Consider the following 15545-nt stretch of genomic DNA (forward strand, 5'->3'; position numbering starts at 1 on the left):
GAACAGGTTCAGGACTCCTCTCTCAAATGGTTCAGTCACGAAGAGTATTGAGTTCCTTGCAGCAAAGCCTACACCCTGCCCATGTGTTTTGATTTACAGCCAAGTTGCACTTGATGCTGAGCAGCCTGTCAATCGCCTGTATGTGGTCCGGACATTCCAGCTTGTCAATCAAAGAGTTGGCATATTCTTTCTGTTTTGTTTTGCCTGATGTGATGGACTCCATTCAATTGTTGAGCAGAAACTCTAAGTTCCAAGCACTCGTTGGCACAGATGGGGCCATGGCAGGTCAGCACCTTATTGTTGGGGGCTGCCTGACTTGAGGTGAGCGGTGACTGATCAGTGGGACATGATGGTCTTTCCCACCATCAGACATCCTGTAGCATCTGTTTTCTACACCAACCTATCACTGGTAACTGGTGTTTCCCATGTTGTGTTAACACAATGCAGCAAAACAAGAGTGTCTTCACCAGGGTGCGGTCCTAGGCAAAACTTATGGAGACCCTGGGCTGCTGGGATGTCAGGGCCCCCCCGCTTGATCTCCTTGGTTGAGTCCAAAGGAATGCAAAGCACTATATTTGAACCAGCTTGGTTGCAGGAGTTGTTATAAAGTTGACAGATTTAGACATCAAGTCCACCTTTGAGCTCCACTCCAGATTTTTTGTCAGGGTTTACTACCTTAGCCATTAACTCTCTCGAGGTATCCACAAGGCAGTGGAGCTATTACCTCACAGCCGGGATTTTGGGTCATGAGTGCCAGTGTGTATCCACACACCGGTGGGCCTGAATACTGCATGTCCGGGGGCCAAACCTCCTCCGAGTTCCTCTGAAGCTTTAGCCCGGGTCTGCGAGGGACCCAGTTTGTGTGTCACCACAAGGAGGCAGAGCTGAGGACTTGCTAGTAGAATGGCCTTGAACTGAAATGGAGGGGCTTCCATATTTGGTCCTCCTTTTCGCTTTTCTGCTAGCCAGTGCTGTTGGCTGAAAAAGTGAGACAAACTAACACACGCCAGCAGAAAAGATGCTCACTCTCTTGACACACACACTAGATGTATCGCACTGAGTCCAACAGGTCGATAGGATGCGTCTCGTTTGAGTATGAATCCAGAAACATTTTTTTTAATAATTTGTCACAACAGTGTGTTTTTCTCCACAATCATAAACATGCCCAGTCCTCCTTCCCTCTTGACCCCATAATTCCACCTTATTCATAAAACACATTTTAGATTTTCTTTTCCCGTTGTACAATTAATGATGAATATCCAGCTTGAAATGTAGATACAGAAACAAAATCCTTATGTATGATTAGTGTGAAATTTGCTTTGGTCATTACTGACAAAGTTGTTACAGTGGTGGTATTACTGATGACAGTTATTGGAATCTAAGTGTAGGAATTATGATTGTTCTTTCACTGCTGGATCCTTGAATCTGACTCTGCATGTGGTAGGAGTGTTTAATAAGAGAAGAAATTGAGTACACGGGATGCAATAGTAAATTTCAAAGGGAATTGGATATCTACTTGAAATGAAAACATTTGTAAACCCATGGGAAAAGAGTGGGGAAGTGGGACTAATTGGACAGCTCTTTCAAAGAGCAGACACAATGGACACAATAACCACCACCTGTGTTGTAACGGTCTGATTTTATGAATTATTCAATCTCACAACCTTCAGGGCTGCTGTAAACTGCTTAGCTTGTTTGCAGATTTGAAGTGCTGCTGTCTGGATTCATGATGAAAGTTAAACTCTGCTCGATGAGATGGAACTGAAGTTTAGTCCAAGCTTATAAAACTGGGGATTTTCAGAAAGGATTCTTTCTGCTTTGGCTAACTCCAGAAATTGTCATCAAAGCAAAATACTGCGGACGCTGGAGACCTGAAATAAAAATGGAAAGTACTGGAAAAACTCAGCAGGTCTGGCAGCGTCTGTGAAGAGAGAAACAGAGTTCATGTTTCAAGTGTGATACAACTCTTCTTTGGAACTGGAGAACTTGTCATATTTTGGTTGCTATAGGCACATGTGGTGGCTTGTTTGTCATACACCATGGGCGGCCGTTATAATTGTGGAGGAGCGAAAGTGCTTTCTGTCGTGCCCAGGAAATTGTCCTTTGAACAAAGTCCTAGATCAACACTAGAGATAAATTACTTTGTGAATGGGTGGATCCATCCCGTTTGTGTGTGTGTGTGAGTGTGTGTGAGTGTGTGTGAGTGTGTGTGAGTGTGTGTGAGTGTGTGTGAGTGTGTGTGAGTGTGTGTGAGTGTGTGTGAGTGTGTGTGAGTGTGTGTGAGTGTGTGTGTGTGTGTATGCATTGCATGTGCACTTGGACACGTATGTGGACAAAATTACATACATGTATTTGCAAGTTTCTGTTTCTGGTGTTCTAATATGCCGAATCAAAGGCATGAAAATTATGATCAGTAAAATTACTGTGGTTTATTTCCTGCTGTTGTTCAAGGAGGCTTTATCCATCAGGCTTTATTGTTTTGCAGTTTTGGGTTTCTGGCACAAGGGTATCTGTAATTTTTGCTTATTGGATTTCTATAGTACATAATGTTTAAAAATTGGTGCCCTGAAATGGTGCTTGTTGCCACGTTAACAAAGCAGTAAACTGCAGCGCAGTGTGTTTGATTCCTTTATTGCAACAGATATCTTGATGCGTGGTGAACACCACGTAGTGGCTGGTATGGTATAATCTTGAAAGCTTGGACGCTACTAGGTTGTTTACAGCAATAAAGGATTGATAATCTCTGGTTGAACGGCAGCCCAAATATTTCTCATGGGGCAAAAATGTCTTCTCTCTTTCTGAATTCCAATGAATCATTTGCCAGTGAAACAAAGCTCACCCAGGAGTGGTGAGTAAACCTCCTTTATCTGAAGAATCAGTTCTGTTAATAAAGTATAAAGGCAGCTACTGCAATGTAGAGAAAAAAGTGTAAAGTTTCCTGTCAGAATTAGGTGTGGTTTTAGTGCATGGTGTTGTGGAATGTTGATCTGCTCTCAGTTATCGTACAATAGGAAGACCCCCAATAGAAGCAAATCTCTTCTCCATTGAAGTTAAGACTGCGCAACAGGAGCATGCACTGAAGGAATCCCAAGTGAATTACTGTTCTTGCTCCATAGATGTATCTATCGTCGAGACGATAGGCACAAATGCTTGAATTTTACCAGTCATGTTGGAAAGTTGGCAAGTCGTCAGGAGGGAAAGTCGAACATGTACCCGCTGCCATCCAAGGCAAAAAACAGCAGTGGCTTGACCACCCGCCAAACAGAGGTGGGCAGCCAGTTTAAGGAATTAATTGGCTTATTGGTGGCCATTTTATGCCCCCACTCGGATTTTGCGCCTCGAATGGCCCTCTCTCGCCAACCCCCCACTCCCAAAACGGTGTGCTGAGTCCATCGGTTATATTGAGGCGGCTCCTCTTGAGATGGGATTGGGAGCCTTCCTTTCTGAAGGCTCCACAGCCCACAGACAGGCCTGCCAATGGCAATGGCCATCCTCACGGGCTGCTGCACAACTCAGAGAGGCTGGCCGCCACCTTTAATCGAATGGCAGTCCAGTCGGTCACTTCTTAGTTGGCCGTCGCTGGTAAAATCAGCCCAGTCAGCCCGGCATCTGCCCTTGTGGGCCCGGGAGCTGCTTTTGATCCCAATGGTAGGACCCACGTCATATTGGTAAAATTCTGGCCGAACTTTCTAATTGCCTAGATAGGGCTACAACTGCTTTGATCAGTGACCTTAAAAGTAAAAGGTCAAATGTGAGAGGGCAACATCTGTTTTTCTCCACGGTTGAAAGTCATAGAATAAAACATCAAATGGCTGCTGATGGCTTTTATTCTGGTTCCAAAAATCAGTGAAATGCAATTTATTCATCTAGCGCCACTCTCCACTTTTGTATTACTAACATCATTTGGACAACTGCCTGTTGTCAGATGAAATTGCAAGGCCAGTAAAGCCATGTTGGAATGGAAATTGTTGCTTCTTGCTATGTGCAATTAATTGGACTGTGTCTGCTGTGGTTCTTAAACTTCTCTGAACCTCCTTCAGGCCCCATGTATTCACCCACCAACCCTTCACTTTCCAAGTCATTTTAAAAAATGCATAATTAAGGTGAGGTGGAGAATACCCCAAGCTCATTGCATGCAGAAGCTTTTTACAGCCAGCATTGAAACATTACTCTGGGTTGGCTTCACATTCAGGTTTCCTTAGGTAACCTGCTACCCTGCATTTCCTTATTTTGGAACAAGCATAGCGTGCAAGAGAATTTATTTATCCGAACACCTCGCCACTTAGCTTGCATAAAAATAATCCAAGCGGCTGAATAGAATACATGATGAAGCTAATTTTTTTTTTCTGTGGCTGTTGAAAGTGCTGAGGCTCACAAATAAAGTGACATATTAGAACAGAAAAGTAATGCATTTAACTTAGCCTGCTGCCATTGCCATGTGGGCAGAGTTTGAAGTAAGCACTGTAGGGTAAATGAGGCATCTCCTTTTGTGGCTCGGATTTTAATGTTGTTTCGTGAAACTGAAGCTCAACATCGTCCACCAGCTTGAACGTTCACTCCCTGCACCACAGTGGCAGCACTACAAGATGCACTGCAGTAACTCACAAAGTGAGTTCGACAGCGTCATCCAAACTTGCGACCTCTATGACCTAGAAGGACAAGGGCAGCAGGGACATGGAAACACCGCCACCTGGAAGTTCCCCTCCAAGACGCACATCAGCCTGGCTTGAAACTGTTCCTTCACTGTCACTGGGTCAAAATCCTGGAACTCCCATACCCCCCCATCTAACAGCATTGTGGGTGTACCTACACCACATGGACTACAGCGGTTCAAGAAGGCAGCTCACCACCATCTTGTCAAGATAATGAATGCTGGCTTAGCCAATGATGCTCATATCAGAAAAATGAATAGAGGAAAAGTCCTGTGAAATACTTTGAGAGGTCTTTTATTACATTTAAATATGCTATATAAATACAAGTTGTTGTACTACCTTGAGGGAAATATAGGTCCATTTGGACACCTCACTTTCTTGGGTATTATGCAGCAATGTAAATGGTAGAGTCAGAGATGAGATGTGTAGTTAAACTGCTCATCACACAGCAAGCGTCAAACTTCTCAGAGCGAGGAGGAAGGGAGAAAATTGAAAACAAGGGAAACAAATACAAAAGCAAAATGCTGCGGACGCTGGAAATCTGAAATAAGAACACAAAACCCTGGCCAAACTCAGGCCAGGAAAGAAACAGTGGAGAGAAACAGAGTTAACACTTCAGGTCGACAACCTTACATCAGAAGATTTGAGTTTTATTTTAGAAGCTTTACTGATGCTTTTCATCCCTACCTGACCCAAAGTCGCAGTGAAAGATTGCAAATTAACAAACAAAGGAAGCTTTTCTTTATCTGACTCAGGTGCACAAACATTTTATTTAAATTCTGTTTGCACTTTGTCCTTGAATTTGAATATCGTGAGTCTCTTACATAAGCTATGCAAGCTCTGTACAATATTGTTTAGTGAAACAGGTCATTCACATTGGATCCATCAAAACAAAGTCAGGAGATACAGTTTACGTAACTAGGTGTTAAAGCCACAGCATCATGCAACTTTTGTCCCACACAAGATACGCAGCCAGTTTACAAAGGCATTTTCTTTTGAAATGCAATTGCTGTTCCTAAGAGATTTAATTATCTGACTTCCCTCTTTACTTGTCCAGGGTAGATATCGGGAATGTATCACTTGCTTTACGCTGACTGTTGGCCGTTTGCTCTTTGATATTTTCTTGCCAGTCGAAAGACAAGGTTTGCACTGTGTCTTGAGTGTTACTTTATTCTGGTAGGTTTTTTTTAAACCTTTTAAATGGCTTGAATTTGGATACTTTTTTTTTGACTTCTAAAGCCGATTATACATCACTTACAAATGCTATAAATTTTAAGCCAACCTTCTGTATTGTTTCCCTCTAGTTTTCATTCGTTTTCAGCTTGGGACACTGAGCAATCTGTGGTGCTGGTTTCCGGTGTGAACAGTATTGCATTGAGATCGTTACTGAGGCAATGATGAGCAAAGCCCCCTCCATTCTCTACCTCCCTAATGTGGTTCTTCACTTCTGAGTGCCACTGTATTCAATAATACAGCCAAAAGTTGCATCTGCATCCCGTGCACCTGCGTAAGAAGGTAGCCGATCGCGCATGGGCAGATGTTGGTGGGCGCTCCTCCTCCTAGTGAGGACTGTGCTCCAGCATGTCCTGGGTGTCATTACAATGAGATGTGAACGCATGGGCAGATTCTGGTGCCAAATGAGGGTGGGAATGGTGGCGGACAGGCATGGAATTCTCTGATGCCAGCCATTTTGTCTTGGCGGCTAGATCGGGCATAGAATGGTCACCTGCCCAAGTGGTGGACAATTTGTTAGGTCTATTAAAAGGCCAGTTAAGGGAACTGATCTCTGACCCAGTGATGTTTTTGAGCTGGCCCCCCATGGTGTCTGGAGCCCAGCAGATCCCTGAAGGTGACCACCTGAGTGGCAGACCAGAGGGGCCAGCGCTCCAGGATCACTTTGAGGCCGCTTAATTGGATGGTGAGTGCGCACCCTCAGGTCACTAATTGGCCAGCCCTGCAATAACTCGCTGTGGTGTTTCTGACATGGCGTGGAGTCAGGATCCACATTTGACCCCAAGATTGGAGTCCTGACCTCAGTGGAAGATCATAACTAACCAAGCTTTATGGTACAGCAGGAAAGACGACATGCCAGGAGCCAGCATGCCTGTTTGACAGCACCTGCCAACTTGCCACACACCATATCTGATGGCCATGGGAAACTTCATATGGGAATCACCGTGGTGACCTGCCTTTTTCAGGGTATGCATCAGCAGAGCCAGATGTCAAGCTGAGCCATTAGCTCCAAGGACATCTGTGGCTGTCGTGCAACATGGAAGTGATGCAATGAAATGATAGTGAAGGGCAGCTGTGACCTGAAACATGTCCATCTGTTCTTTGCAGACATACTGCAGTTATAACATATGAGTTATAACAATGTCAAAAAGACAAAAGCCCTCCTCAAAAAAAACCAGAACTCTTGATGTCAAGGACGAGGCAGGCGGGTGTTGTATTGCACTGTCATTTGGTTGCTAATTCATCTAGATATGTCCCATTCCCTTCTTCATGACCTGCCTCTTCATCCCCGGGTGAAGACTGCTGTGGTTTGAGATGTGTGTTTAAGTTCTCAAGCTTTCTAAAAGCTTCTCCCCTTCCTCATGACCTTCCTTTTAAATGTGCCCCGCAGACTCCATTTTCCTTTCCTGCCAGTGGTAGGAATCTTCCCTCCACCTGAGTTCTCAGCTTGTGCTCGGTTGCGATGTGGATTGTACTGCCTAAAATGGTGGTGGAGGCAAATGTGGCTTTGAAAAGGGAATTGAATAAGCAGCTGAAGGGTTATGGTAAAAAGTGGAGAGTGGACTAGCTAAATTGCTCTTGCAGAGAGCCTGCACTGGTTGAACTGGCTGAATGATGGCCTCCTATGCTGTGTAACCATTCTATGATTCTACTTATGCATAATTTGTGCTTTATTCTGGAAGATTAAGTGCTATCTGCACTTGAGATTCAGGCAAGTGAAAACCATGCAAACCAAATTAGAACTGATTTACGTTTGAAGACAAGTATTGTTTTGAAGCCGACCCATTGTGAACTATAGATATAACGACAGCTTTTCTGTGTCTAAGAAATGAAATCTTATGGTGTGAAGTTTTAAAAGCATAGATACTTCCCAAACTAATTTATATCTTTTTAAATTTGAAATCTAATGTTTTTCCATTTGCAACCTTTTGGGGCATCATTTTTATATCATAAATCAACACCAGTGCATCTTAGGAATTGTTCATCGTCTTATATTAACTATCATTTGAAGCTTGTACATAATTAAGCATAAGATTATAAGACTGGGTTTCTTGTAATGCTTTTGGTTATTAGAGAGCTCCAAGCCGCTGTGTTGAGTCTGAAAGATCTTATTTGTTCTTGAGTTCTGTAAGCTTATCAGAAGATCGAAGGAAATGTTTTGTCTTGATATTTTTTACATCCTTCTTTCAGCTGCACATAATTAAGACCATAAGATTTGGAGCAGAAGTAGGCCATTCGGCCCATCATGTCTGCTCCACCATTCAATGAGATCATGGCTGATCTGATAATCCTCTTTCCTGCCTTTTCCCCATAACCCTTGATTCCCTTACTGATTAAAAATCTGTCCACCTCAGCCTTGAGGTCATTAATAGCTAATGACCCAGCCTCTACAGCCATCTGTGGTAAAGATTCACTACCCTCTGAGAGAAGAAATTCCTCCTCAGCTCTACCTTAAAGGGGAGACCCCTTACTCTGAGATTATGCCCTCTAGTCCTAGACTGCCCCACAAGGGGAAACAACCTCTCAGTACCTACCCTGTCAAGCCCCCTAAGAATCTCAAATGTTTCAATAAGGCCACCTCTCATTCTTCTAAACTCCAATGAGTACAGGCCCAACCTACTCAACCTCTCCTCATAAGAAAATCCCTCTATACCTGGGATCAACCTAGTGAACCTTCTCTGGACTGCCTGCAATGTTAGTATACTTTTCCTCAGATAAGGGGACCAAAATTGTTCACAATATTCTAGGTGTGGTCTAACTAGAGCCTTCTACAGTTTTAGCAAGACTTCCCTATTCTAAATTATTTTCAACATATTGTTTTATAGTTCTATGTAACTACCGCAATTTCTTTTATGATCCTTTTGAATCCTGAAATAGCTTGCTGAATTGCCTACAGCGCAATCAATCATGAAGGTGACTTTTTGCTGGATCTCCGTTTTTAAAAAATATCCAATTAATCCTTAATTGAATTGGATGCCGAGTCACTTTTTTTGCTGAATCGTGAAGCTCAGACCAACTGCAATTACGTCTCTCAACTGCTGGATTAGGGAGGCTTGGCTGATCACTGAAGGTACTTTAACAGTATGGATGATTTAGCCAAAGGGGTATCTGTGTTCTCTAGTCGATGTGCAGTGAGGTTCCTTGTACGTGCACAGAGAAGTTCCTAATATAGACGTACAGTGACCTAGTTTAACATGATGTTTGGAGACTAACTGCATATAGGTCGTTGAAAATGTAGAATTCAATCTGTTTATCCAAGTGCAGCAGTGAAGTGTTATTCGACACATACAAATTGATATTTTATTATGGAAAACATGATATTCATGCCAAAAAGTCCATTTTAACTGCTGATGGCAACAGTCATTGTTGGAAAATTAGACATCATATTTCATGTCTTTATTTTATTTTCTCTGAATTTTTTTGCTCCTTTTGAAGAGTCTGGTAATAATCAGGCTACCTTTTCCTAGCAGACCTCAAGCAATAGCATTTTGCTGTCGGATTATTCGTTGCCAATATTTTGTTTATTATTTCTGTGCGCTAAACATTTCAGATGAGAATAGGCGAGGCCTTTCAAGTTTCCCATGATATTCTGTGTTACCTTAGAAAGACTTCTGGCAGCAACCATCTTTTCTTTTTTTCCCTTCCATTTTGAAATAACTGTCTCTCTCAATCAATTTCCAGTCAGCTATGATATTGAAATGGAGTTCCAAATTGGTAAGAGGTTTCTGGGAAAAGATTTTGACAATTGCATTATTGATGAACGTCATTACAATTGACGATGTCGGAGCTATTATTTCTGAGCCTCACTTATGTCTTCACTCTGGATTGTCTCCAGCTCCCTTGCTGAGAATACCTGAAAGGAGCTTCATTTTGCATCATTAGGAAACAGAAATAGAGCGATTAATGGACTTGAACCTAATTTAGTCTTTATTTCCTCTTTTCCGTAACATCACCCAAGTTAGTGTAAAATGTTTGATCAGTGAATCAGTCCACAGTTACCCATAGATTTCTCCATGCCAGTGGTATTTTACTTCATTTTCATTTGAGGTTATGGCTCACTTTGTTTTGAATTGACAAAATATGAATTTATTTTTTAAACAAATCAAGTGAATGATTAATTTTGTTCCACATGTTTTGTCAGAGCGTTATTTGTGTTTTGAAGCAACCCAGTAAGTTAGAAAACATTAAGTCTCTGATCATTGAACTTGTTGCATTTGTATGTTGGCCAAATTCTTCATTTTTTTTTATTGTGCCAGTGACTAAAGTTGCTAATGTCTTTCCTTTTGCAGTTCTATGTGCTGAAAGAGTGGGCCAGATGACTAAAACGTACAATGATATAGATGCTGTCACACGTCTGCTAGAAGAGGCAAGTGTCTGTTTTTAAACTTCTAACCTTTGATAAATGCAAAAACACCAAGATAAGTTCCTTTTAAGGTGACTTGCTCCAAAGCTGAGCGTTAATTGGTTTGCCATTACACCTCATCAAAAGCAGCCACTGAAAATTTCTCAAAACCTTTTTGTGCTCCAGGTTTCAATTTCAGAACCTGAAGTTTCTTAATGAAAAGAGAAGCCATAATCCTGAGATACATCAAAGAAAGTACATGGTAAAGGGTGCAACTTGTGTCTTGATGTCGTTGTTGAAACAGGAGACTTGGTATTGATTTCTTGGCCGGGTTCAAAGTACAGATTTTATTAGATCTTCTATATAACATTGGGGAGGTCTTTTGTGGTGCAGTAGGTAGTGTCCTTGCCTCCGTGTCAAAAGTTCTGGGGTTGAGTGCCACTCCAGGGCTTGAAGGTCAAGGAAGGTGCATTCATAGCTTGACCAAATGTGTTGAGTATCAACCTGCAAACCCTTCCAATATGCATCAGTGGCAGGGGGTTAGAGTGGGAGAAATTACTGGTCAGCCAGGAATGGAAAAGAAGTTGGAACCTCTACCATCACTATCCATAGCTCCAGACTACAACATGCTTGTAAAAAGTGTGTATTGCCACAGCAACACAGACTCTCAGAGTGAACTGTAACACATCACCGCAGATAACATTATTTCCTGATGGACTGTGTGCCTGATGGGATCTGTTAGAGATCCAGTCAGTGGTGTAAGGGAGAGGGAGCAATCCTGAATGAAGAGATGATAGAGGCTTATGTTAGTCAGGCAGTGCCAGGCACAAGATGGGCATGAGTTTCTTGTGTTGACACTCCAGCGAGGATGGCTGGGCGATGGAAGCGCTGGACGTGAGGTTGAATGAGGAAAGAAGTGAAGGCAGGAAGGTGCAGACATGCTTGTGTGAGGGATTGTTGTGGGGCAATGGTTAAATTTCATAGTCGTTAAAATGTTTTGCAAACTGTGGGCTGCATGAGCTAATGTTAGAATTTGAATGACGCATGGTTAGTGAGGGACACTACAATTTGACCTAAATATATTTTTGTCTTGCTATATATTATACAAACAGGCTGCCTTATTTTGGTTGTATGATATAGGCAAACTTGACTTTGTTGTATGAATGCTTTCTCGCTGTCTGAAAGAATATGCTAGAGAGGTTGAAGTGTCACGAACAACAAGACTATTCTCTGGAGCTCATGTCATTTCAGTTAGTGCTCAAGTCAGTGGTTCTAAATTCTGCCCTACAGCTTGAGAGCTAATGTTTTATAAATCATTGTGGGATTCGACTGCAGTTTCCTGGGTATGTGGGGCAACTGATGGTTAGCTTGAAGTAAAACTAACTAATGAAGTTGAGCTTTCTTTTGTTTATAGTGCAAAGGACCTGGGACATACCCAGCAAACACTCACAAAAACACCAGTGTTCGAGGATATTCCCAGGGCTACCTTATTCACCTGATGCCTTTGACTTAAGAAAGAGAACTAGCTAATGGTGCCATTTACTTTTGTTTCCTCCTGTTAACTTGCTGTGCTTTTGAAAATTGATTATAGCTGTATGTAACGTCACATATTTAATTGTGAAGTTTCAGCACTGACTGCGATATTGACAAATGTGACTTGCTTCAGTGGGTAAGAATTTTGATAAAATTGAAATGAAATACCATTCAATCATTGGTGTTTGCAAACCACTGTTTTCCTTACCAGACTTTGCAAACAGCTTTTGATAACAGAATTATTTAATTTTATTTGTAAATTTCTAAAATTAGCAAGGTTGTTTGGGGCACCACAACTCTCAAAATGTTAACTTGTCATGTTGAAAAATTATTTGATCTGTTTCACTGGAACATGCGACATGAATAGAACATTTAATGTTCTGTTGTTTGAGCAAGTGGGTGGTCCTATTTGAATCTTAACCGTGTTCAGTTTCATTATCTGAAAACATGTGAATGGAGCTGGACGCTAGCTTGTCTCCTGGCAATCCCGTTTTTGAACCAGTCAACATAAGGTCCTGCATGCAACAGAAATGCACAAGAGGCCAGAATTAGAGGAACGCAGATATCTCGGATGGCTGTGGGGCTGGAGGTTATTACAGAGATAGGGAGGGGTAAGTCCATGGAGGGATTTGAAAACAAGGGTGAGAATTTTAAAATTAAGGCATTGATTGACTGGGAGCCAATATAGGGAACAGGACTTATTGCGAGTTAAGACATGAGCAGCAGAGTTTTGGCTGACCAAGTTTACCGAGGGTAGAATGTGGGAGACCAGCTAGGCGTGTGTTGGAATATTCAAGTTTAGGGGTAACGAAGGAATGAATGAGAGTTTCAGCAGCCGATGAGCTGAAAGAGTGGTGAAGTTGGGCGATGTTACGGAGGTGGAAATAGGCAGGTTTAGTGCGAATATGAAATCAGAAGCTCGTCTCTGGATCAAGTGTGACATCAAAGTTGTGAGCCGACTGACTTCATCTCAGATTGTTGCTAGGGAAGAGGGGTGGAATGAAGCTTCGGAATAGCAAAAGAATGGAGTTTGGAGCAGGGACTTAAAACTATGGCTTCATTCTTCCCAATATTTAACAGTAGCCAAGTATGGCTCGAGACAATTGTCTTGAATCCATGCCTGAATGAAGGCCTGAGTGATTCTGGTGGAACCCAAACTGAGCATCAGAGCTTGAGAGATTGGTGAGTAGGTGTCTCTTGATGATCCTTTGATAATTCAGAGGAGGCAAAAAGGGTGGGAATTGATCAGGGTAGGTGTGTCCTTTCTATAATAGGCCACAACTGGGTGTTTTTCCACATTGTTAATAGCTGGCAATGTCATGGTTGCACTTGACCTACTTGGCTCAGTGGTAGCTAGTCCTGGTGCACAGGCCTTCAGCACTACAGGGTTCATAGCTTTTGTTGTGCCAATGCAGTTAATTGCTTAATGTTATGTGGCATGAGATGAATTCGCTCAATGCTGGCGTCGATGATTGTGGGAACCTCCAGGAAGAATCCAAAATGGATCATCCACTTGATACTTCAGCTGATCCTGCTTGCCTGTAGCAATTCCTGGAGGTGTGACCTAATTGAAAAATGAAATGGGAGTAGGAGTGAGCCATTCTACCCTTCAAGCCTGCTCTGCCATTCAGTAAGATCATGCTGATCTCTACCTTAGCTACCACCTTCCTGCACTATCCTGATATTCCTCGATTCCCTTAGTATCCAGTTCAGGGTGTGGGTGTTCATGGGGATGAATCCTTGTTTAGTCGAGCATGTATAGGCCTGAGCTAGTGCAGAAGGCTACCTCCTGTCCTGTGCAGAGTTGATTGAGCCTTCATTCAAAAACACATTCAAGACCATTGTTTGGAGCCATACTTGGCTACAATTAAATATTGGGGAAACGGAAGCCATTGTCTTTGGCCTCTGCTCCAAACTCCGTTCCTTTGCTACTGACTCCATCCCTTGCCTTGGCAGCAGCCTGTGATGAAGTTGGTCTGTACTCAAATTGGTGTCACATTTGATCAAGCATAAGTGTCCAACCTCATAGTCGTGCCATCATTTCCACCCCTGTAGCATCACCTGACTTTGTCCCCGCTTCAGCTCACCAGCTGCTAAAATCTTCACTTGTGCCTTCGTTACCCCTAGAGTCGACTATTCCAACGCACTCTTGGCTGATCGCCCACATTCTATCCTCTGTAAGCCTGATGACAGCCAAAACGCTGCTGCCCAAGCCTTAACTTGCAGCAAGCCCTGTTCCCTCATCACCCTGGCGGCTCACTGACTATTCTCAATCAGGAGATTGCTATGGGTACGCTACAGTTGGTGTCAGTGCCCTTGGATTAGAGAGCAGAAACTCAGCCAAGGATCCTGTTCCTAATCACTATCCAGGGAAAAGTGTGTGTTTAGGATACTGGGGAAGGGGAAGATTTCATGTGCCTGCGCTGCTGTCCATTCTTGAATAACCTGCCAAATATTGATGACTATGTTTGCGTGAAATGTGACCAAAAGGAATAAGACCAATTGGGCAAGGAAAGGAAGAATGGGAGGTCACCCATGGACCATACTCAGCAGTGAGTTTGACAACTCTGGAATTGAAAGGGAGAAAATTGGTGATAAAGACGACACATTTAATAAAAGCAGATTGCTTGGTAATAGGTGACTGGTACACCAGTGCATTATATATCTTTACCTATTTAGGAAGAATTGTAAAGCTACTACACACATTTGTGATTAATATTAAAGGATAGAATAATTTATTTAGTAACTTGATCCCATGGTTAGCCATAAATAATAGTTGTATTAAAGCAAGCATGGAGTTCTCTGCTGTAGTCTCTAGTACTAGATTCAAAGGTTTTAGTGTTGTTTTCTTTGTTGAATTGCTCAATTAGTTTGATAAGCACAGCTCTATAATTCTATGATTAATCTGTGTGGAAATAATACCAGAACACAATTAGTCAGGTGATCAAAGGCTGTAAAGAAACAAGAGAGTAGATTTGAATGTCAGACACAGCGAGGGTGGGAATGGACATTCAGGGGAACTTGTTGCTCGAGAAGTGCACCTGAAGCCTGCTGTTCAGTATTTTTGGCCCAGCGTTGCTTGGTAACTCTTTCAAGTACAAACCCGTTTCCATCTGTTCCTATTCAGATGAAGTTACATAGTTTCATAGTTTGCCCTTGTGAGATTTGAACTCTTGATACTCTTTTGAGTAAACCTGTTTCCATCTGTTTCAGATGAAGTTACATTGTTTCATAGTTTGCCATTGTGAGATTTGAACTCTTGATCTTGGGGTTACAAGCCCAGTACCATAACCACTTGGCTATTTAGGCCAAGCTTAAAACTTTGTACTAGGTGTAACTCTTTCAAGTGCAAACATGTTTCCATCTGTTTCAGATGAAGTTACATTGTTTCATAGTTTGCCATTGTGAGATTTGAACACTTGATCTTGGGGTTACAAACCCAATACCATAACCACTTGGCTATTTAGGCCAAGCGCGTTGCTTGGTAAGCAGGAGTCTCATACCAGTGGAGTTCACGAGCTTCATTTAAAGCTTTGCAGAGTATATTCATGAAAGAGGTCTTAATTGTGTCAATTGAGGTTGTGTGTACAGGTGGAGAGTGTTGATTGGATGGTTATTTGAGCAGCTACCTTCACACCCAGGTGTCCCTGGAAAGGGAAGCAGTGTCTGCTGGTGTGCTGGAGGTCTTCTGTGACTAGTTAGCGCTGCAGGGCGTGGAGAGCATTATCTCTTCCCTCTGCCCTCTCCCCTGGCCCATGACATTTTAGTTTGGTTTCATAAGTTTC

At 42.5% G+C, this 15545-nt stretch overlaps 1 protein-coding gene across 7 annotated transcripts in view; it reads left to right on the plus strand.

The window, feature by feature from the left end:
- Positions 1–15545, plus strand: part of trak1a (trafficking protein, kinesin binding 1a) — a 239424-nt gene that overhangs the window by 178116 nt on the left and 45763 nt on the right. For all 7 annotated transcript variants that reach the window (XM_041183851.1, XM_041183850.1, XM_041183856.1 and 4 more), the window contains one exon: positions 10175–10251. In XM_041183851.1, the coding sequence (XP_041039785.1) occupies positions 10175–10251 (77 nt within the window). The remainder of the gene's footprint in view (positions 1–10174; positions 10252–15545) is intronic.

The sequence above is a fragment of the Carcharodon carcharias genome, chromosome 3 (genome assembly GCF_017639515.1).
Source record: "Carcharodon carcharias isolate sCarCar2 chromosome 3, sCarCar2.pri, whole genome shotgun sequence".
NCBI lineage: Eukaryota > Metazoa > Chordata > Chondrichthyes > Lamniformes > Lamnidae > Carcharodon > Carcharodon carcharias.